This window comes from Podarcis cretensis (genome assembly GCF_951804945.1).
Source record: "Podarcis cretensis genome assembly, chromosome: 13".
Classification (NCBI taxonomy): Eukaryota; Metazoa; Chordata; class Lepidosauria; order Squamata; family Lacertidae; genus Podarcis; species Podarcis cretensis.
The window spans coordinates 51,256,792-51,280,793 of NC_137182.1; the positions used below are offsets into that span (position 1 = coordinate 51,256,792).

The window sequence follows — 24,002 nt, forward strand, 5'->3', positions numbered from 1 at the left end:
TTGCAGCAAGAAAATTATGTTGCAGGCTGGGTTTTGTGTACAGTGGTACCTCGGGTTACATGCGCTTCAGGTTACAGACTCCACTAACCCAGAAATAGTGCTTCAAGTTAAGAAATTTGCTTCAGGATGAGAACAGAAATTGTGCTCTGGTGGCGCAACAGCAGCAGAAGGCACCATTAGCTAAAGTGGTGCTTCAGGTTAAGAACAGTTTCAGGTTAAGAACGGACCTCCGGAACGAATTAAGTACTTAACCTGAGGTACCACTGTGTGCTGTACAGTAATACCTCATGTTGCGTTAGGTTCATGTTGTGACTTTTTCGCCACATGCGCAGAAACGCTCTATTGCGCATGCACAGAAACAGCGCTCTAGTTATTGAATTTTTGGGGTGCAAATGGCACCCCAGAATGGATCAAGTCCGTAACTAGAGGTACCACTGTACATGAGAGAGGCAACATCCGATATGTTGTGACATGGGGTTTGTGATTTCAGCTCTCTTGACATAATATGCTGGAGACAGTTCTCTAGTAACACTTCTTTATTAAAGCAACAAGACTAAGACTTGAGGAGGGGAGAGCTACATTTATAGGGACAGGGAACTAGCTAGAAGGGATACATTTTGGAGGGAACAATATCAGGCAATCACAGTCCTGCCTTTTGGAGGAAACCAATAAGACAGAGGATCCAAATAGTAAAGGTAAAGGTACCCCTGCCCGTACGGGCCAGTCTTACCAGACTCTGGGGTTGTGCGCCCATCTCACTCAAGAGGCCGGGGGCCAGCGCTGTCCGGAGACACTTCCGGGTCACGTGGCCAGCGTGACATCGCTGCTCTGGCCAGAGCCGGAGCCGCACACGGAAATGCCGTTTACCTTCCCGCTAGTAAGCGGTCCCTATTTATCTACTTGCACCCAGGGGTGCTTTCGAACTGCTAGGTTGGCAGGCGCTGGGACCGAAAGACGGGAGCACACCCCGCCGCAGGGATTCGAACCGCCGACTTTTCGATCGGCAAGCCCTAGGCGCTGAGGCTTTTACCCACAGCGCCACCTGCGTTCCCAGAGGATCCAAATACAGCAGCTTAAATGAACCAATAGTAGCTGTACCCTCTGGACCCAAAAGGCAGTTACTTTACCCTAATGCAAATACAGACAATAATAATACAGATATAAAATCCTTTGACTCAATACGCAACACGATACACATCTTGTAATAATAATAATGATAATAATAATAATAATATTTTTATTATTTATAGCCCACCTATCTGGCTGGGTTTCTCCAGCCACTCTGGGGAGCTTACAGCACATAAAAGAAAGTAAAACAGACATTAAAAATTTCCCAATACAGGGTTGCCTTCAGATGTCTTCCAAAGGTCAGATAGTTGTTTATTTCCTTGACATCTGATGGGAGGGCATTCCACAGGGCGGGCGCCACCACCGAGAAGGCCCTCTGCCTGGTTCCCTGTAACCTCACTTCTCACAGGGAGGGAACCCCCAGAAGGACCTCGGCGTTGGACCTCAGTGTCCAGGCTGAACGATGAGGGTGGAGACACTTCTTCAGGTATACTGAGCTGAGGCTGTTTAGGCCGTTTTTGTGACTGTTTGGGACCCAGTTCAGCTACTGACTGATTGTGTGACTGCAGAAATGGATAAAAGCCCCCCATCCAAACAATGACTATCATCAGTGCAGGTAAGAAGAAGCAAAAACTTAAATTTTTATCATCTACAATACTGTCTTTTTTATACTACAGTATATTGATTATTGCTTTCATTTTATGGATCAATGGTCTCGTTAGATAGTAAAATTCATGTTAAATTGCTGTTTTAGGGGTTGTTTTTAAAAGTCTGGAACAGATTAGTCCATTTTGCATTACTTTCTATAGGAAAGCGCACCTTGGTTTTGAAACGCTTTGGTTTTGGAACGGACTTCCGGAACGGATTAAGCTCGACAACCAAGGTACCGCTGTAATTGGTAAAGTACAGATGCATTCTCATAGGAGCAAGTAGCTCAGAAGGAAGAGGGGTGTGGCCTTTCTTCCACCTTTACACTGCCCCAAAATAAAGCTTTTGATCAGAGATAATTCTGATAATTCAAAGGGGGCTGTTTCCCGGTCTAGTAGATGTATGATATGAGACATCCTTATTCAGACTTTGACTGTCAAAAAGGAAATAGGAGCAGAGTTTGTCAGCCTTACTCATTTCAAAGGAAACTCACTTCTCATCCAGTGACGTTTAAAATTTGTCTCTCTCACCCCCTCAACTCTTTAACTGGAAATTGCTAATCCAAGCAGTGCAGGATACTACTACCCCTTTTATATCTCAACTAGGGATAACTCTGCTTCAGTTTCCTTCCCTGAATTTCCTCCGGAATTACAGCAGCATCCCCTCTCTCCCTGCCTCAGTTTACTCTCAAGACCAGGGGTCAGCAAACTTTATCAGCAGGGGACCGGTCTACTGTCCCTCAGACCTTGTGGGGGGAAGGACTATATTTTGGGGGGAAAGCGGGGGGGGGGGGGAGGGAGAACGAATTCCTATGCCCCACAAATAACCCAGAGATGTATTTTAAACAAAAGGACACATTCTACTCATGTAAAAACACGCTGATTCCCGGACCGTCCGTGGGCCGGATTTAGAAGGTGATTGGGCAGGATCCGGCCCCCGGGCCTTAGTTTGCCTACCCATGTTCAAGACCAAATTTCCCTTCTCCCTTTCCCTCTCCATGACCACATCTGCCCTCCCCACACTTCACTTCCCTTCCCTAATGCCATAATGGGATATTTCTTTCTCAGCTTCTGAACCTACAAAAGTGTCAGAAATATCTGCTCCTCCAGCCTCCCCACAGCTTCCCACAAAAAACCCCCTTCGCTTGTTCTCTTGGCCTGTGGGGTGGGGGAAGCCTCCCATGGGGTCAGGGAGAAAGAAAGGGAGGACGCCCCCTACCCCCCAAGCAGGTCATATTGATCCCTAATTCTCCTATACTCCTCCTCCAGAAATGACCCAAATGGATACCTGAAAGGGCCATGTTTGGCTCCATTCACGTGCCGGGTGTGAATTACTGTATGCTTGGGAAACATGGACCACTTATAAACACCATCTCCAATTCCTCGAAAGATTCCATCAACGGTGCCTCCGAAAAATTGTACGCATCACTTCGGAAGACAGGCGAACTAATGCCAGGGTACTGGAAGAAATAAAGATCACCAGTGTCGAAGCAGTGATTCCTCGACATCAACTTCGTTGGACTGGTCATGTTGTGCGGGCGACTGATGATCGTCTTCCAAAGCAACTACTCTATTCCCAACTTAAAAATGGAAAGCGTAATGCTGGTGAAATCTTTAAAAATGTAGTATAAACACCAGCAATTGGGAAACATTTGCCTGCGAACGCTCCAATTGGCGAACAGCCTTTACCAAAGGTGTCGTGGGCTTTGAAGATGCTCAAACTCAGGACGCAAGGGAGAAATGTGCTAAGAGGAAGGCACGCTTGGCAAAACCTCACCATGACCAGCTCCCGCCCGGAAACCAATGTCACCACTGCGGAAGGACATGTGGATCCAGAATTGGCCTCCACAGTCACTTACGGACTCATTGTTAAAACCGTGTTCGTGGAAGACAATCTTACTCAGCTATGAGTGATCGTCGAAGAAGTGCCCCCTAGTGGCTGTCATAATCACAGCGTGATGACAGACCAGTACAAATACTATATAGGAGAGAGAGGATGTGCAAGGAAAAGCCAATGTGGCTTTGAGGGGAGGTCAGCCTGGACGATACCACAAAATGCAACAGCTGCTAATGTGGGTTTGTGACATGTTCAGTGCTCCAAGAAAAGAAGAAACCCACGCAACCATTTAAAAAGCCAGGTTTAGAGATAAAAATCATTTATTTTCAAATAAATACCTATATTAAGTGTGAAAAATAAGAGTAACAGGCTTTGGCTTCACTCATTTGTATGTAGTTTAAATGTAGCACAATTTATCATATCTTCACATAATCACAGAGCTGTCATCTGGCTAGCTACAAACATGTTATTTTGGCTCTTTTTAAAAGCATGCACAGCTTGGCTTCAGTGCAAAGTTAAGGAAGATTGTGGACATTTGGTGTTTGCATACATTTAAATAAGTGAACAGAGGCAAGGCAGCCAATGGCCAATTAATGCATTTTGCGGTGGGTTAGTAGTCTTCCTCAAGCAGTTTCCGTTGTCTTCCTTGCTGTTACCATTTTAGGAAGGCAGGGAGAAAAATCCTTCCCCCACTACAACCAGTGCATGATAACCTCCTTGTACCCGTGACCCAAGGAGAGAGATAAGAAAGTGGCAAGATTCATCTAATGTAAATGTGGCGTTAAATTTCCAATGGATATGGCGGGGATCAAGCTGGATTTACTTAGGAGGACTTAAAAAAAAACCCCTGTGTGTCTTCTCCCTTCGGAAGCTCATCGCTTGCCTTTTTTGGGGAGCAAGTGTTGTGCCTGTGCGAGAGAGTGAGGTTCAGTGTATTATTTAAAAACAAAAGGTGTGCGAAGGAGCAAAAGAGAACAACTAGTACAAAAACATTTCAGGGGATCCCAGCGATCAAGAAAGAGGGAGTGGATTTGTAGGGTGCTGGCAACGCTTGGCCCTTGGGCTTGGGAGAGAGTGAAATGTACAGTGCAGGCATGTGAGGGGATGGCAAACATTCAGGTGGAAGATGGACGGACAGGCAGAGAGGGACAGGTCGACATGGGCTCAGAGTCGCGAGTTTTGTGGGGAGCGGGGACAGAGAGCAAGGAAAAGGGGAAGGAAGAACAGAACAAATTGTGTGAGGGGAGGGGAAAGCAGAGATATAACTGGGCAATGGCAAATAAAGGGCAGGGGCAGCAGGGTGGGCTGTATATGGGTGATGGACGGCTGAGAGACAACCGAATATCGAGGCCTTGGCATGCCCGCATCCTGCAGAACTGCTGTGGTTCTGTGGCTCATTCATAGCACGCTCCCTCATGTTGCTCCCAGTTCGGCTGGCACCGTATGCAATTCATCACACAGTACATCACATAAAAATAAAAAGCTAAAAAGGTCTGCCTCAGACCCCCCGCCCCGCCCGCACGGCAGGCGACCCACGGACATTGGGGGAGCCTCGAGGGTCTGGCTGGCGGGCTGGAGACCTGCGGGCATTGGCTGGGCTGCTGCGGCCTGTCGGCTGGCGAGCCGGAGACGCCCTGTTGAGGGCGGGAGAAGGTGCAGGCGAGGCTCGGGCGGGGGCCGGAGAAGCCCGTCCGTGGGCCGGGGAAGCTCGTCCGCGGGCCGGAGACCCCCGAACCGGAGCTGGAGAAGCCGATGAGGGGCCTCGTGGGGGTCCCTGGGTCACCTCCATCGTCAGCACTCCATGGACCTGGGAAAGCTGAGGGCTGTCCAAGCTGGCTACCAGCTGGCGTTGGCCTGCACGGAGAGGTGTGAAGGTCTGTCGTAGCGTCACTGTTTGGTGTGGGCCAATATTTCTGCAAAAGGGGGAGAAAGCGAGAGTCAGGTTCCCCAGCTTGTGTTTTCAGAAAGGCCAGAGTTTGGAAGTGAAAAGGTAAAGGACCCCTGATGGTTAAATCCAGTCAAAGGTGACTATGGGGTTTTGGTGCTCATCTCACTTTCAGGCCGGCGTTTGTCCGCAGACAGCTTTCTGGGTCATGCAGTCAGCAGGACTAAACCGCTTCTGGCGCAACGGGACACTATCATGGAAACCAGAGCGCACGGAAACGGCGTTTACTTTCCCGCTACAGCAGTGCCTATTTATCTACTTGCCCTGGCGTGCTTTCGAACTGCTAGGTTGGCAGGAGCTGGGACAGAGCAACGGGAGCTCACTCCATCGCGGGGATTCGAACCGCTGACCTTCCGATCAGCAAGCCCAAGAGGCTCAGTGGTTTAACCCACAGCGCCACCCACGTTCTGGTCCAGTGCCAGGGCTCAAGGAGTCCAACCCTCCAATTCTGGGTATTCGACAACCTAATTGCAGGTTCTTACTAGAAACATCCTGCCTTACTTTGGTCAACTCTTCACTAATTTGGTTTAAGGTTCCACCCCAAAGCCTCTGTCATAAGCAACTCTCAAATTAAGGTCAAAATGAAAACTATGGAGGCCATCTGGCAACCCAGAGAGATGGGCAGGGTCTAAATATTACCAGTGCTCCCCCCCCCAAAATGTTTAGGGGTACTCTCATTTTCCTACTCATATTGAAGTACTGCCCTTCAATGAGGCTGAATTTAGATTCACAAAATGTTTAGAGGTATGCGTACCCCTGTGTCCCCCCCCAGGACAAAAGCACTGAATATTACAAGAATAATTTATTATTATTATGATCTGTAGACTGAATCAAATTTGGGAAGTTTTTCATTTGCCCTTTTCCTCCTTTCAGCTCTGGTTTGTTGAGTGTTTAAAATTGCATCTGTATTACGCAATGTGAATTTTGCTGAACGCTTTTGTATAGCACCTGGTAATCTTCCGACGAAGGGAAGATGGTTATTGTTTCGGATGCATAACGCCCTTAAATGGCAGCCCTGTCCCGAAGAAAGGTAGGTTTCCTGGGAAAGGTAGGTTTACTCACCCCACTGTCATTGTATTTGGGGTGGAGAGCCCCGACCCCTCCATATGGAAGATGGCCCCTGTCAGCGTCACCGGAAGGGGGTTCTTGAAGACAATCTGGACTTGGGTTTCTTGTCCAACGATAGCTGGGCCCAGCAACTGTTGTTGGGGGGCGAGAGAGGAGAGGAAAGAGAAAGCATTGTCAAGGGTGTGCAGTTCCGGATTTACGTATGAGCTAAACAAGCTATAGCTTAGCGCCCCACTCTCTTGGGGGGGCCCCCAAAAAAATTAAAAAACAACAACTGAATGTACATTTCGAAAATATAAGATAAAAACAAATAAAACCTACATACAGCAACAGTGTTTTGTGTTAATGGGCCCCACCTGCTAGCCTGCTCCCTAAAATATCACGGATTTGCTCCTTTCTATATATAGGGTGCCTACATTCTGCACGGACTGGTTGCAGGGCAACATGGGCAAATGGTTTGAGATACCTATGTGGTCCATAAATGACCATATAGCATGTTTTCTTTTATTCTTATAGACAACATTTTCAATGTATGATACTTCCATTCCCCTCCCCTAGCTTTGACCACCCATCTGCCCCATTGTCTCCTTTTCTCTTTGAATTTATCTTCTTGATCTTCCCTTTCTACTAACATTTTATAAATTTCACTGGTTTCCCCTTTTATAACTGTACAGCGGTACCTTGGTTTACGAACTGAATTCCAGAGGTCCGTTCTTAAACCAAAACCGTTTCTTAAACCAAGGCGAGCTTTCCCTAAGGAGGCCTCCCGCCGCCAGTGCCCTTCCACTGTTTGGATTCTGTTTGTAGACCAAGGTAAAGTTCGCAAACCCGGACACTACTTCCAGTTTTGCAGAGTTTGTAAACCGAATAGTTCTTAAACAGGGCTGTTTGTAAACCGAGGTACCACTGTATTTTCTTCTTTATCTCCCCTTTTTATAATCATTTCCCCCCAAAATGTTGTGTATTCTTTGCAGTTCTTGTTTTGTTTTTTTAACAGGACTAAAATGTTCGTTAAGGATCCATTCGAGTCAACTGGGGTATTGAAAACTGGGGTCCACTGGCGTTCCTGTGGCCCCGGACCCCCACCACAAACACCTGGTTTTCTAAGTGTAGTCCCATCTCTGTGGCCACCCATGCTTCTTTTTCTGGCTCTCACAACCTTATTCCAGACACTCCTGCTTGCTAGTTCTGCTCAACACCTCAAATCTGTTCTCAAAACCCTCAAATTCCCTTTGGCTTGTCTACATGGAGGACAGCAAGGTAATTAGACACAAAGGCAATGTTTACATCCATGGCTCCACCCACTTTGGTTGCTGGCCCCGCCCACCATGGCAACTGGCCCTCCAAAGGCTGCCCAGAAGGGAATGTGGCTCTCAAGACCCCCATCCCAAAGAGTTCCCTCATCCCTGACTCTAAACCACAGCCCATGTGCCATACCGTCAGAGTGAGGTCCGGCGTCCGCAAACGGAAGGTGTGCTCCTTTGCGATCACCTGACCGGTTTCGGCCACTTTCCCCGAGATGCTCAGCTTCATGGCTCCCTGGTCAACCAGGTGGGGCTTGTACTCTGCGTAGGAGACCACCATGGGAACAGCCTGGCCTGGAAGGGAAAGGCAGGGGAAGGGTTACGCAAACTGGGACTGAAAATCATGACAAGCTCTAAGGCACAACCTGTGGCTCTACGCAGCTCAGGACCAGGTTCCCCGAGAGACGGACCCCTTTAGTATTTATTTACTTTATCCCTTAAACACTCAGTCGATTGCCACAGTCAGCGGAAGAGTTTTCGGCAAGTTCCAAAGTTCTCCAAAACCCGCTCTGCAGTAACCCTGAGTGTCTGGAGGCTGTTGGAGGATGGATGGCGGCTAACAGATTGAGGTTGAATCCTGAGAGGACAGAAGTACTGTTTTTGGGGGGGACGGGGGATGGGCATATATGGGGACTCCCAGGTCCTGAATGGGGTAACTGTGCCCCTGAAGGACCAGGTGCGCAGCCTGGGAGTCATTTTGGACTCACCGCTGTCCATGGAGGCGCAGGTCAAATCTGTGTCCAGGGCGGCTGTCTACCAGCTCCATCTGGTACGCAGGATGAGACCCTCCCTGCCTGCGGACTGTCTCGCCAGTGGTGCATGCTCTGGTTATCTCCCGCTTGGACTACTGCCATGCGCTCTACGTGGGGCTACCTTTGAAGGTGACCCGGAAACTACAACTAATCCAGAATGCGGTAGCTAGACTGGTGACTGGGAGCGGCTGCCAAGACCACATAACACCGGTCCTGAAAGACCTACATTGGCCCCCAGTACGTTTCTGAGCACAATTCAAAGTGTTGGTACTGACCTTGAAAGCCCTAAACGACCCAGTATACATGAAGGACACCTCCACCCCCATCGTCAAACACGGACACTGAGGTCCAGCTCTGAGGGCCTTCTGGCAGTTCCCTCACTGCAAGAAGCAAAGTTACAGGGAACCAGGCAGAAGGCCTTCTCGGTAGTGGCACCCGCCCTGTGGAACGCCCTCCCACCAGATGTCAAGTAAATAAGCAACTATCTGACTTTTAGAAGACATCTGAAGGCAGCCCTGTTTAGGAAAGTTTTTAATGTTTGAGGTTTTATCGTGTTTTTGATATTCTGTTGGGAGCCGCCCAGAGTGGCTGGGGAAACCCAGCCAGATGGGAGGGGTAGAAATAAATTATGATGATTATGATGATGATGATGATGATAACTCAGAGCAGGACTTTTAGCATAGAATATCCGTATTCTGCAAATCATAAAACTTCTTTCGAAACTACTGCACTATACTGAAATGTTTAAATGTTTCTTTCGTTGTCCTCGACTCTTCCTGCCACACTTGCTACCCTCTCCTTTGAGAACCACTGCCATGGATTTCCTCCATGGCCCCCCCCTGCTCCACCCGGGGAGCAGTGATGCAGGGGGCCCAAGCAGATACGTGGCCCAGTGATTTAAGGTGACCAAGAGCCAGTGTGGCGTAGCAGTTCATGTTTTGGACCAGGACCTGGGAGAGGGCCAGGGTCGAATCTCCATTCGGCCATGAAGCTCAGGACCGCAATACCTCAAGGGCCACCTCTTTCCATATGAACCTGCCCAGACCCTGAGATCATCTTCTGAGGCCCTCCTTCATGTGCCGCCTCCTTGAGAGGTCTGGAGGGTGGCAACACGAGAACAGGGCCTTTTCTGTGGTGGCTCCCCATCTGTGGAATGCTCTCCCCAGGGATGTTCACCTAGTGCCTTATTATACACCTTTAGGTGCCAGGCAAAAACGTTCCTTTTTGACCAGGCCTTTGGTTGACCTGATGGACAGATGGACATCGACTTATACCCTTTTAAAATGTGGCTCTTTTTGAGGGGGTGTTACTGGGTTATCGCAGGTGGCGCTGTGGGTTAAACCATAGAGCCTAGGACTTGCCGATCAGAAGGTCGGCAGTTCGAATCCCTGCGACAGGGTGAGCTCCCGTTGCTCGGTCCCTGCTCCTGCCCACCTAGCAGATCAAAAGCACGTCAAAGTGCAAGTAGATCAATAGGTACCGCACCGGTGGGAAGGTAAACGGCGATTCCGTGTGCTGCTCTGGTTTGCCAGAAGCGGCTTAGTCCTGCTGGCCACATGACCCGGAAGCTGTACGCCGGCTCCCTCGTCCAATAAAGTGAGATGAGCACTGCAACCCCAGAGTCAGCCACGACTGGACCTAATGGTCAGGGGTCCCTTCACCTTTACCTTACTGGGTTATTGTTCTTATTTTGATTTTATATATTGTGATCTTTTCTGTGAACATGAGACCTCCGGGTAGAAGGGTGGTGTATAAATTCAATTAATAATAATGAAGTTCCTGGGGTGACCTTGGGCCAAGCTGGGGTGACCTTGGGCCAAGGGTGAAAAGTCGGCAAAGCCTGTCCAGCACCCTGAGATCCTTGGAAGAAGGTGGTATACAAATTTGAAAAAACCACAACCAAATAAATAAGGTGTCGTACTTCCGCTGGCCGGCACCTGGACCTCCCTCTTCTCCTGCTTGAAGTTGCTGCCCGTTACGCCGGTGTAATACATGACGGCCACGAAGAGGTTGAGGGAGACACTGCGAGGCATGGAACTGCGGTTCTTCAGGAACACCCTCAGGGAGATGTCTTGGCCCGTGTAGGCCTCCTGGGTGTCCACCGTCACAGAGATGTCGTCGCCCCACTCCTTGTTGGTGTAGATGTGGGCCTTTGTGCCATGCTTGGCGGCCGTTTCGACCGCTTTACGCTCCGCTTCGGACCCTGGGAGAGAAAAAGAGGGAGAACGATGGAGAGAGATGCTCAGGTGCTGCTGCTGCTGCAGCCAAGGAGGCAGGTGAAGGTCCAGGGTGAAGACAGTTTCATTCCAAACTGCCTGCAGTGGTGCTTTTTATTTATTCCCCCTCCCCTCATAATTTTAATTTAATTTTCCGTTTTTCATTTTCGAATACAGTGGTTCCTCGGGTTACAGAAACTTCAGGTTACAGACTCTGCTAACCCAAAAATAGTACCTCGGGTTAAGAACTTTGCTTCAGGATGAGAACAGAAATCGCGCGGCGGTAGCGGGAGGCCTCACTAGCTAAAGTGGTGCTTCAGGTTAAGAACAGTTTCAGGTTAAGAACGGACCTCCGGAACGAATTAAGTACTTAACCCGACGTACCACTGTATTCATTCAAGCAACCTTAAAATACCAACGGCTACCCTTTTTCTCTTTCCACGGTTCATTTTGCAAAACACAAATCCCTGCATATTTTATAGCAAAAACGTTCCTTTCTAACCAGGCCTTTGGTTGATCCAATTTACGTCCTATGCCCTTTTAAAATGTGGTGTGTTTTTTGTGAGGGGGAGGGCACTATTGTTCTTGGTTTTGTTTTTATTAGGTATTTTGTGGTTTTATATCTTGGTTTTATTCCCATCAGATGTCAAGGAAATAAAGAACTATCTGACTTTTAGAAGACATCTGAAGGCAGCCCTGTTCAGGGAAGTTTTTATCGATTGATGTTTTATCGTGTTTTTAATATTCTGTTGGGAGCTGCCCAGAGTGGCTGGGGAAACCCCAGGCAGATTGGCAGAGTATAAATATAATAATAATAATAATAATAATAATAATAATAATAATAATAATAATATTGTGGTACCTCGGGTTACATACGCTTCAGGTTACAGACTCCGCTAACCCAGAAATACTACCTTGGGTTAAGAACTTTGCTTCAGGATAAGAACAGAAATTGTGCTCTGGCAGCGCGGCAGCAGCAAGAGGCCCCATTAGCTAAAGTGGTGCTTCAGGTTAAGAAGAGTTTCAGGTTGCGAACAGACCTCCGGAACGAATTAAGTACTTAACCCGAGGTACCACTGTATTATTATTATTATTATTATTATTATTATTATTATTATTATTAATTTGTGCGTGTCCTGCCTCAGGAATCCCAGCTGTTTGCCCCCTTGTCCACACAGCACATTACCTTCAGGATGTTTGTAAATGTCGGTGACATCGTGGCGCTGATTTGAGCCCACTGCCTTGGTACTGATTAAGTGACCGATTGCCTTCTCCTCCACATAGACGATCTTGAAGCTGCCGTCAGACTGGCGCTGCCAATACACCTTGTCACTGTTCACCTGCAGAGAGAGAGAGAGAGAGAGAGAGAGAGAGAAAGTGGATCAGAGGAACCCATCAGCAGGCCCGCCACCGTAAAGACTAACACCTGTGTGTGCCCATGGTTCTGTTTGGGGTTAGAGGGGCATCTCTCTGCCCCATATCATTTCACATAATTGTAGGGTAGGAATGGAGGAATCTTGTGCCCAATGTGGGGCTCGAACTCCTGACCCTGAGGGTCACAGCCTCATGCTCTACCAACTGAGGTAAACTTGCCCCCAAAACTGAAGCTTGCTTAATGAACCAGGCAGAGGGCCTTCTCGGTAGTGGTGCCCGCCTGTGGATCGCCCTCCCATCAGATGACAAAGAAATAAACAAGTACAGTGGTGCCTCGCAAGACGAAATTAATTTGTTCCGCAAGTTTTTTCTTCTTGCGAGTTTTTCGTCTTGCGAAGCACGGTTTCCCATAGGAATGCATTGAAAATCAATCAATGCGTTCCTATGGAGACCGTCCGGGGACAGAGGGGAAGCGCCGCACGCCTTCCCCTCTGTCCCCGGACCTGTTTAAAGCAAGGGGCAGCCCGTTGCCTGCCCCGCAATCTCCGGGGACAGAGGGGAAGGCGCGCACCTTCCCCTCTGTCCCCGGACCTGTCCCCGGAGATTTCGGGGCTGGCAACGGGGAGAAGCGATCTTCTCCCCGCCGCCCCTTGCTTCAAAAGAGGTCCGGGAACAGCGGGGAAGACGCGCTGCGCTTCCCCGCTATCCCTGGAGCTTGCGGGGCAAGCTTCGTTTTGCGAAGCAAGCCCATAGGGAGATGCGTCTTGCGAAGCGGCTAAGAAAACGAAAAACTCCTTCGTCTAGCGAGTTTTTCGTCTTCCGAGGCGTTCGTCTTGCGGGGCACCACTGTATCTGACTTTTAGAAGACATCTGAAGGCAACCCTGTTTAGGGACGTCTTCAATGTTTGATGTTTTATCGTGTTTATAATATTCTGTTGGGAGCTGCCTAGCGTGGCTGCGGAGGCCCGGCCAGATGGGTGAGGTATAAATAATAAAATTATTATTATTATTATTATTATTATTATTATTATTACTTCTCCTCTTTAGCTACATGATCCCTAGAGAAGGTTTACCCAGAAGACAAGTCGCAACAAGTTCAACAGGCCAGCAGTCCACAGCAAAGTGTTGCCAGCTCAAAATTGCTACGGTAAACTTTGAAGAGAGAGGTATAAGGTATTCATCCCCATTTCTGTGGCAAAGACCTTATAGATACACAAGGTCTTTGCCACAGAAATGGGCATGAATACCTTATACCACTCTCTTCAAAGTTTACCGTAGCAATTTTGAGCTGGCAACACTTTGCTGTGGACATTTGAAAAGAAACCAGAAGCTTTTTTGTTAGGAATTATAGGAAGAGAGATTAACAGAAAAGATTACAAACTTTTCCAATATGCAGTGACTGCGGCAAGAATTTTAATGGCCCAAAAATGGAAACAAGAGGAATTACCGACAGTGGAAGAGTGGAGAATGAAACTTATGGACTTTGCAGAATTGGACAAAATGACTGGAAAAATTAGATACCAGAAAGATCACAAGTTCACTGAGGACTGGAGAAAGTTTACGATTTATCTGGAAAATATCTGTGACGAACAGACAACGCTAGACAGTTTTAAAGAGGCTTTGTGATGTAAAAGGGTATTGTAAAAAGAAAATGAGACAAAAAGGATATTACTAACTGGCAATATATGATAAAGGAAATGCGTAACAAATATAAAATATGAGGAATGTGGGAGGAGCTGTGGAAGTCAAAAATTTGTAAATTGGTGAATAAGGATATGTTTGAATAATTTGTAAAAGAAAAATTTGTAAAAATTTAATAATAAAAAAAGAGATAGATAGATATTTCAATTTCACTGGATGCTATAGCAGAAAACCAGTTTAGTGAGGGCAAGGATTATTATGATTGTGTCGCAGATTGTGTCTTTGGATGCTATTGAAACCTTTCATCACCTTCAGCCTTTGACTGTGTTAGCTGATGGGAGCTGGAGTCCAGCAAAATCTGGAGGGCACAAGTTGGGGAAGGTTGCTCTGACCTTTTGTTTATCCACAGCTGTAACTGAAATTATTTCATCCCTGTTGCAAATCATAGAATAGAATCATAGAATCCTAGAGACCACAAGGGCCATCGAGTCCAACCCCCTGCCAAGCAGGAAACACCATCAGAGCACTCCTGACATATGGTTGCCAAGCCTCTGCTGAAAGACCTCCAAAGAAGGAGACTCCACCACACTCCTTGGCAGCAAATTCCACTGTCAAACAGCTCTTACTGTCAGGAAGTTCTTCCTAATGTTTAGGTGGAATCTTCTTTCTTGTAGTTTGGAACCATTGCTCCGTGTCCGCTTCTCTGGAGCAGCAGAAAACAACCTTTCTCCCTCCTCTATGTGACATCCTTTTATATATTTGAACATGGCTATCATATCACCTCTTAACCTCATCAACCTTCAGGTGAGACTCAGCTGAAAACTCAACTTATCCTGGCTTCTCCAGTCTCACTATAAGTTGCATTTTCAGCTGAATTTGCTGGAACCAGTTGACACATCGGTCGTATGGAGCTATTGCCATTGGTTTTGTTGGAATTGTTCCTTGCAAACAGTTGAAAGTCTGCAGTTGTTTTTTTTGAGAATAAACCTGATTTGCAATGGGGGGTGGAATAATTTTGATTGCAACTGCATGTCGTAGCATCTCCACACCCATCGTTCTGCCCGGACACTGAGGTCCAGCTCCAAGGGCTTTCTGGCCCTTCCCACACTGCAAGAAGCAAAGCTACAGGGAACCAGGCAGAGGGCCCTGTGGAACGCCCTCCCACAAGATGTCAAAGAGATAAACAACTCCCTGACATTTAGAAGACATCTGAAGGCAGCCCTGTTTAGGGAAGTTTTTAATGTGTGACATTTTGATGTATTTTAAATCTTTGTTGGAAGCCGCCCAGAGAGGCTGGGGAAACCCAGCCAGATAGGCAGGGTACAAATAAATTTATTATTATTATTATTATTATTATTATTATTATTATTATTATTAGTGATGGAATTGATGTCTGCATTCCTGGGGAGCTCTCCCTGGTGCTGAAGGTTCCAGCCTTAATCAGAGATGTGGTGACATGACCAGGGGATCTCTCAGTAGCATTCACACATGCAAAATCATTCAGAGACAAGTACCTCAGCAAAGCAGAAGGAGGCATCGTATTTCATGTAGACCAGCCCGTTCTTAATGGCCTCTACGGAGCAGGGACCGCAGCAGAAAATGCCTGTTGAGGAAAGCAGGGAAGAGATGAGACGGAGCGCCGTGCCAAACTCCCCGTCCCCTTTCCAGAACAGACAACGGCTTCCAGCGTTAATCTGCGGAACTCCTTGCTGCATAGTTTGAACTGGCATCCATACCGTGGCAGGTGTTGTTTAAAAATGAAACCACAAGCAAATTGTTCTCCCAACCAGGTGATTCTTCCTCAGTACTCAAACTCAGGAGTTTCCCTCAGTGATTCAAGCACCTTTTATGGGGCCAAACAGCGTCTGGTTGGCTCACCTGACCCCTGCTGGCCGGATGGCTGCAGTACCGGCCTCCAGCCACCTGCAGTGCTAGTGTGCCAGTGCAGTAAGGAGATCAGACCAGCCACTCACAAGCTGTTACAATGGCCCAAGGCCCGATCCACCTAGTTTGCAACCCCAAAAGTTGGAAGCTAGCCAGGTGTCCTCCAGGTGTTTTGGACTACAACTCCAGCATGCATGATGGGAACTGGAGTCCAAAACAGCTGGAGGACATCAGAGTCTTTTTTTTGTGCAGGAATCCTTCCTTGACTCACCGCTGCTGGATTCCTGGGGCGTGGCATCTACAACCTGCCACCCATCAAATCCTGAAGGCAAATCGGGACGTTTCATCCAGCAGTCGTTCCAGACATGGAAATTCCTGCATACGGACAGGGGGGAAAAGAAAAGAATTAAAATGGGGTACTTGGAAGTGGAAAGAAGCAGAAGTCCCAGCAAAGGAAGAATGGAAACAAAAACTTATGGAATATGCAGAAATGGCGAAACTTACCGGACAAATAAGATAAGAAACTTTTAAATAAAAGAATGGAAATGGTTTATTGAACGTTTATAGATAAATTGCAAAACGTTGGCAGGGTTATTGTAATAACCTGCAGTTATTACATAAGAGAGGGACGCGGGTGGCGCTGTGGGTAAAACCTCAGCGCCTAGGACTTGCCGATCGTATGGTCGGCGGTTCGAATCCCCGCAGCGGGGTGCGCTCCCGTCATTCGGTCCCAGCGCCTGCCAACCTAGCAGTTCGAAAGCACCTCCGGGTGCAAGTAGATAAATAGGGACCGCTTACCAGCGGGAAGGTAAACGGCGTTCCGTGTGCTGCGCTGGCTCGCCAGATGCAGCTTGTCACGCTGGCCACGTGACCCGGAAGTGTCTGCGGACAGCGCTGGCTCCCGGCCTATAGAGTGAGTTGAGCACACAACCCTAGAGTCTGTCAAGACTGGCCCATACGGGCAGGGGTACCTTTACCTTTACTTTATTACATAAGAGTATATATTTAAAGTAGATAATTAAATGAGCAAATTAAATGAATTTGGATAGGCAGAAGAGATTATAAAATAAATTTAAAGGACGGCAGAAAGAGGGGGAAGGAAGTCAAAGTTTGAAATGTTGGATTGTAAAACTAATGAAATGTGTAAAATTGAAAAGTGTACCATACTTTTCCATGTATAAGACACCCCCATGTATAAGACGCCCCCTATTTTGGGGGACTCAAATTTAAGAAAGAAAATGGGGGGAGATGGCTCAGAGTTGTTAAGCTTTTTTTTAGGGTGGATTGCCGAAAACCGCTCCCCCGCACCCAGCACAAAAAACGCCTCTCGTCTGTCCCCTCGCCAGCAGAAGCTGCCAATCGCCCACACAATTGCCCCAACATCAGCCAATCAACACCAGCCCTTGACACAGCAACCAATAACACGCCCAATAGCCGCTGACAGCTGCGGCAGTAACCAATCAAATGTCTGCCCTACGCACTCTCCATGTATAAGACAAACACCACTTTTCAGCATTGTTTTTGAAGAAAATAACCTAGTCTTATACACAGAAAATGACGGTAAATAAAGAGTTTTTCTTTAAAAAAGCAGGGGACTTGGGCGGCGGCCGTCCTGGGTTCACCCTTTCTCCTGAATGTAGGAACCTGAGACGGAAGTGACAAAGCCACTTCCGCCCTTTGAAGGAGGTGAAGTTGCGGGCTTCACGGCCCCACCAAGCGTGAGGCACCTAGAGCCCAGCCCCACACGATTGGGGGGATTCCCGGCTGCGTCACCCCCTGGCCAGCCAATTGGCTGGTTCTGGGGGTGTGGCCTGCCTTATTTAAAGCAGGTCGCAGCCGGGTATCTTCCTCTTTGCCACCTGCCAGCTGTTCCTGCTTTTCTCGCCCTATAAAATTTTCATTCCTTGATCTTGCTATGGACTTTGGTTGGTTGCCGTCAAGGGGCCTGGTAGGGATTTTTTCCACTTGGCAAATTGGCACCAGCCACTTGGGTTCCACCTACCTCGTAGCAAATTGTCACAACTTTCTGGGTATTGGCGGTTAGGCATTGGAATAGTTCTGTAGATGGAAGAGGGGAGGAAGCGCCATCACCTGCCCCACATATTGAAGGGAAGTCCGATAAAGGATTCTGGGGGGTGGCTCTGTCCGAAGCCTGGGGAGGTGAGGGCCTAAGGCACACCCCCTATCGGTGACCCCCAGGGGAGTTCCGTTCCTAATTGATGTGCATCAGCAGGACTCCCCCTATTGGTGGTTAACCCTTCCCAGACTTCAAGCGGATGGGCTGAAGTCGGATATACAGTGGTACCTCGGGTTAAGAACTTAATTCGTTCCGGAGGTCCGTTCTTAACCTGAAACTGTTCTTAACCTGAAGCACCACTTTAGCTAATGGGGCCTCCTGCTGCCGCCGCGCCGGCAGCAGCACGATTTCTGTTCTCATCCTGAAGCAAAGTTCTTAACCCGAGGTACTATTTCTGGGTTAACGGAGTCTGTAACCTGAAGCGTCTGTAACCCGAGGTACCAATGTAGTCGGTTAGGACCAATGCCTAAGCCAATACCATCACCTGTAACCAATAAAGTTGTGGCCTTATTTATCCCATTAACCTTAATAATTGTGTCATTATTTCCACTGGGGGTGGGGCGGGAACTCGCCACGCAAGGTTGCCGTGCTTACCAAACAGAGTCGGCATTGAGGTTCTCCAGTGGCTTCATGTTCTCGTCAAAGTATATGTCCATGGTGAGGCTGACGTCCGTATCGTGCGCCGAGTTGTAGTTGGTGACAGTCCGTGTTGGAATGCCCAGGCACCGGAGGACTGGGGGGACAAGGAGGTGGAGGAACGGGGAGAGATAAGCTTCTGGTTGGCCCCTTTGAGGACCAGGGTGCTGGACCACATGGACCCGATCCCGCAAGGCCCTCCTTCTGTCCATGCCCTTCCCCTCCCATCCCCAGAGCCCACTCTCGTCCCGTCTCCCCACGGACGGCAGCTACCTGTGGTTACGACTCCGGCAAACACCCAGCACTGCCCATAGAGAACCGGGTAGCCCGTCTTGTGGTACTTCAGCAAGATATCCCGGCTGCCCACCCAGGCCGAGGGGTTGGTGCCGCGCGAGTAATCGCCTGTCCAGTTCCCGACCAGCACGCCGTTGTCATCCAGAGAGTTTACCTGAGAGAGAGAGAGAGAGAGAGAGGTGGGGAGAATCAGCATGGTTAGCAAGTGCCGTGTCAGCCACGGAGGGACACAAGGTTTCGTTGCTTCGCTTTTAGTAGAATCATAGAATTGAGTCAGAAATTAAGGACTTAAGTTGTGGATTTAAGGCTGGGTGGAGAAAAACTTTTGATCCAAAGCAATGTTTCAAGATGAAGCTAGAAAGCTAAGAGTTTTGGAGTGAGGCAGTCAGGAAAAAATGCCGTCGCCATTTTGTGAGGCATTGTGGGAGCTCTTGGGTCTGGGAGGAGAAAGAGAGAAATAGAGTTGTTTACATATCGTGAATCAACTTCTCGGTGGGACTTAAGAGCGACAAATGCCAAAATTTACGATGGTAAGAGTGACGTTATCTACGAAGGAGATATATGGAAACCATCTGGACTTAGTGGAGGAACGGGAAACCCATACAGGAATATAACACTTGCTATCGGCTTAAGGAGACTAACAGAAGAGATCGTAAAGGAAAAAGAGAAATTATACAAACAAGATATGATGTGGCAACACCAAGATAAGACTGGATAGAATTATGAACTTTGTTTGAACTGATTGGGACTGATTTGGACATTAATGCAGTAATAAGAAGATGATCTGAATCCCCCTTTGGATCTTGAAGTATGGGTTCCTCCAACAAAATTTAAAAATTTGCCTTTGTAATTTGGAATTTATATGATGTGATTTAATTTGATGTGATTGGCCAGTTAATAAAAATTATTTTAAAAAATAATAGAATCATAGAATTGTCGGGTCGGAAGGGACCCGGGTGTCCTCTATTCCGACCCTCTGCTATGCGGGAAATCTCAGCTCACGGTTCCCCATTCAGGTTCCAGCTTAGCTTTGCAAGTACGCTACTTTTATGGCAGCAACTCTAATGGTTCATTTCTACAATGAGAGAGGTGTGCTAAGATTAAGAAGTTCCGCTTAATCCGCTTGGTGGTGCCACAGAAATATGGATCCAAAGTGTGGAGGCAGTAGGAATACTATTACAAGATATGCTCGGTCCAGTATATCTGAAGGAGCCTCTCCACCCCCATCGTTCTGCCCGGACACTGAGGTCCAGCTCCGAGGGCCTTCTGGTGTTTCCCTCCCTGCGAGAAGTGAGGTTACAGGGAACGAGGCAGAGGGCCTTCTCAGTAGTGGTGCCCACCCTGTGGAATGCCCTCCCACCAGATGTCAAAGACAACAACAACTACCAGACTTTTAGAAGACCTCTGAAGGCAGCCCTGTTTAGGGAAGCTTTTAATATTTGATGCATTAAAGGTAAAGGTAAAGGTACCCCTGCCCGTACGGGCCAGTCTTGACAGACTCTGGGGTTGTGCGCCCATCTCACTTAAGAAGCCAGGGGCCAGCGCTGTCCGGAGACACTTCCGGGTCACGTGGCCAGCGTGACATCGCTGCTCTGGCGAGCCAGAACCGCACACGGAAACGCCGTTTACCTTCCCGCTGGTAAGCGGTCCCTATTTATCTACTTGCACCCGGAGGTGCTTTCGAACTGCTAGGTTGGCAGGCGCTGGGACCGAGCAGCGGGAGCGCACCCCGCCGCAGGGATTTGAACCGCCGACCTTTCGATCGGCAAGTCCTAGGCGCTGAGGCTTTAACCCACAGCGCCACCTGCGTCCCCTATTTGATGCATTACTGTATTTTAATATTTTGTTGGAAGCCACCCAGAGTGGCTGTGGAAGCCCAGCCAGATGGGCGGGGTACAAATAACAACAACAAACAACAACAACAACAATTTATTACTTATACCCCGCCCATCTGGCTGGGTATCCCCAGATACTCTGGGCGGCTCCCAAAGGAATATTAAAAACACGATAAAACATCAAACATTAAAAACTTCGCTGAACAGTGCTGCCTTCAGATGTCTTCCTTTCCCCCTTTTTATAATATTACAGTGGTAACTCAGTTTACGAACTTAATCCATTCCAGAAGTCCGTTCTTAAACTGAAACCATTCTTAAACTGAGGCACGCTTTCCCTAATGAGGCCTCCTGCCGCCGGTGCCCTTCCACTGTTCGGCTTCTGTTCTTAGACTGAGGTAAAGTTTGCAAACCGGGATACTACTTCCAGTTTTATGGAATCCGTAAACCGAATAGTTTGTAAACAGGGCTGTTCTTAAACCAAGGTACCACTGTAGAATCAAACATTAAAAACTTCCCTGAACAGGGCTGCCTTCAGATGTCTTCTAAAAGTCTGATAGTTGCTTATTGCCTTGACATCTGGTGGGAGCGCATTCCACAGGGCGGGTGCCACCACCGAGAAGGCCCTCTGCCTGGTTCCCTGTAACCTCACTTCTCGCAGGGAGGGAACCGCCAGAAGGCCCTCGGAGCTGGACCTCAATGTCCGGGCTGAACAATGGGGGTGGAGACACTCCTCCAGGTATACTGGTCAAAGGCAGGGAGCATATTAGGGATCCCAAAAAGGAGATCTACCAGGGAGCCTGCGGTGGCTTAGTGGTTAGACTTGGACCTGGGAGACCAGGGTTCGAATCCCCACCCAGCCATGAAGCTCGCAGGGTGACCTTGTACCTACACCTCAGGCTAACCTCCCTTGCAGGGTTGTTGAAGGGATAAAATGACGAGATGCGGAGAACTACCCTCTAGCTCAGGGGTCAGCAAACTTTTCCAACAGGGGGCTGATCCACTGTCCCTCAGACCTTGGACTATATTTTGAAGGGGGAAAATGAATGAATTTCTATGCCCCACAAATAACCCAGAGATGCATTTTAAATAAAAGGACACATTCTACTCATGTAAAAACATGCAGATTCCCGGACCAACCGCAGGCCGGATTGAGAAGGTGATTGGGCCGGATTCGGCCCCCGGGCTTTAGTTTGCCTACCCATTCTCTAGCTCCATGGAGATGAAGGTATGATATAAATGCAATAAACAAAGTGACTTTCTCCACACAGAAAGGCAGGTGCTATAAGCTTTCTGAAGAGAGGGGTGCAAATTGAAGACAGAAAGTAAGAAGACGATTTTTTAAAAAAGGAAACGCGCAAGCAAGTTTTGTTGGGTGGGCAAGAAGCCGAAACCGTCCCAAGGGCTCACCATGGCAGAGACGACCCGCGAAACCATGATGGGGTCTCCACGACTCGCGTGTGGCATCCCACGACGGTCCAGGACGTAGAGGCAGGCATCTAACATACCCTGGTCAAACTGCGGGGGGAGAGGAGAAGGGGGCACACTCAGAGATCTCTCACACGCACACACCAAACTACTCTGGGTACCTAAAGGCACCGTCGAGCTCCCGCAGAAACAAAACTGCAAAGCACCACGGTGCAAGCAACAGCGCCTCCTGTTGGCAGATAACCAGAATAACCACACAAGGCGCTTCAGTGCTGCTCTGTTATTTTTGAAAAAAGTCACAGGGACCTTTGGTTTCCCTCCAGAAGGCCTATAATAGGCCATTGTCCTGATTTGCTTGCCCAGAGCTAACATGGTGGTTAGATTTTATCTGGCCTTTATTGAGCGTCTGTTCTAATTTGCTTAAAGGTAAAGGTAAAGGGACCCCTGACCATTAGGTCCAGTCGTGGCCGACTCTGGGGTTGCGGCGCTCATCTCGCTTTATTGGCCGAGGGAGCCGACGTACAGCTTCTGGGTCATGTGGCCAGCATGACTAAGCCGCTTCTGGAGAACCAGAGCAGCGCACGGAAACGCCGTTTACCTTCCCGATGGAGCCGTACCTATTTATCTACTTCCGCTTTGATATGCTTTTGAACTGCTAGGTTGGCAGGAGCAGGGACCGAGCAACGGGAGATCACCCCTGTCATGGGGATTCGAACCGCCGACCTTCTGATCGGCAAGCCCTAGGCTCTGTGGTTTAACCCACACAGGGAGGTTATATGAGCATTTATCTTTCACGCCTCCCAATTTGCTTGTGGAGCATTTATTCATATTTCCGTTCATTTCATACTTCTCAGGGTATATCGCCAACACATTCATAACTGAAAAATGTCAGTTTTTTCATACTTTTTAATTTATTTTTTATTTTTTATTAAAAAAACCATAGTTGGCACTGCTAAACACTCCGAATGGGTGTCTTTGACAGTCTGGGGTGTAATGTGCAAATGATTCTAAAGGGGAGGAAAATTCATAGAATCATAGAGTTGCAAGGGACCCCCGACGGTCATCTAGTTCAGCCCCCTTCAAGGCATGAATCTCAACTAAATTATCCCTGACAGATGGCCATCCAACCTCTGCTTAAAAACCTCCAAGGAAGGAAAACCCACAACTTTAGTCAGAAACTCGCTTTTGGTAACTTGAACCCATTGGCACGGGTCCTGCAAAACAAGCTTGCTCCATCTTCCGTGTAACAGTCCTTGAGATATTTGAAGATGGCTATCGTATCTCCTCTCGGTCTCATCCCTTCTCCGAGCTAAACGTACCCAAGTCCCTCATCCATCCCCCATAAGCCTTGGTTTCCAGACCCTCGATCATCTCAGTTGCCCTCCTCTGCGCATGTTCCAGCTTGTCAACATCCCTCTTAAACTGTGGCGTCCCAGAACTGGACACAGGGACTGACCAAGTCACAACAGAGCAATATTATCACTTCCCTTGACCTGGGCGCTATGCTTCTGTTGATGCAGCCTAGAATAGCATTAGCCTTTTTTGCTTCTGCATCACAGGGTTGGCTCACGATCAGTTTGTGGTCCACCAAGACCCCTAGATCCTTTTCACATGTACTATGCTCCCCATCTTCTATTTGCCGGTTCTTCCTGCCTAAGTGCAGAACCTGAGATTTGTCCCCATTGAAATCCATCGCGTTAGTTTGGGCCCATTTCTCCACTCTGTTAAAGTCGCCTTGAATGGCGATTTGAGAGTTTTTAAGGAAGTTTAGGAGAAGTCGTGGAAGCCAGAAGCAGGTTCGATGAACCTGTGGTCCCTCTCATATTGCACAGGGGTGCTGGTAGTGGCGGACAGCCTCATATCTGAGGGCTGATGTAAACAGTACTGAGCACCCTGAGACCTTAGACCACTTTGCATCCTAAAGGGTAAAGGTGAAGGGGGGCCCTGACCATTAGTTCCAGTTGTGACCGACTCTGGGGTTGCGGTGCTCATCTCGCTT

At 48.2% G+C, this 24,002-nt stretch overlaps 1 protein-coding gene across 1 annotated transcript in view; it reads right to left on the reverse strand.

Annotated features, from left to right (window-relative positions):
- Nucleotides 1-3,854: 3,854 nt before the first annotated feature.
- Nucleotides 3,855-24,002, reverse strand: part of TGM1 (transglutaminase 1) — a 54,213-nt gene continuing 34,065 nt past the window's right edge. Inside the window, exons 6-15 of the mRNA XM_079951818.1 lie at nt 21,986-22,093; nt 18,723-18,897; nt 18,408-18,546; nt 16,008-16,111; nt 15,367-15,455; nt 12,024-12,177; nt 10,543-10,824; nt 8,003-8,163; nt 6,560-6,696; nt 3,855-5,465 (exon numbers count right to left, since the gene is read on the reverse strand). Of these exons, the coding sequence (XP_079807944.1) occupies nt 5,051-5,465; nt 6,560-6,696; nt 8,003-8,163; nt 10,543-10,824; nt 12,024-12,177; nt 15,367-15,455; nt 16,008-16,111; nt 18,408-18,546; nt 18,723-18,897; nt 21,986-22,093 (1,764 nt within the window). The 3' untranslated portion in view covers nt 3,855-5,050. The remainder of the gene's footprint in view (nt 5,466-6,559; nt 6,697-8,002; nt 8,164-10,542; nt 10,825-12,023; nt 12,178-15,366; nt 15,456-16,007; nt 16,112-18,407; nt 18,547-18,722; nt 18,898-21,985; nt 22,094-24,002) is intronic.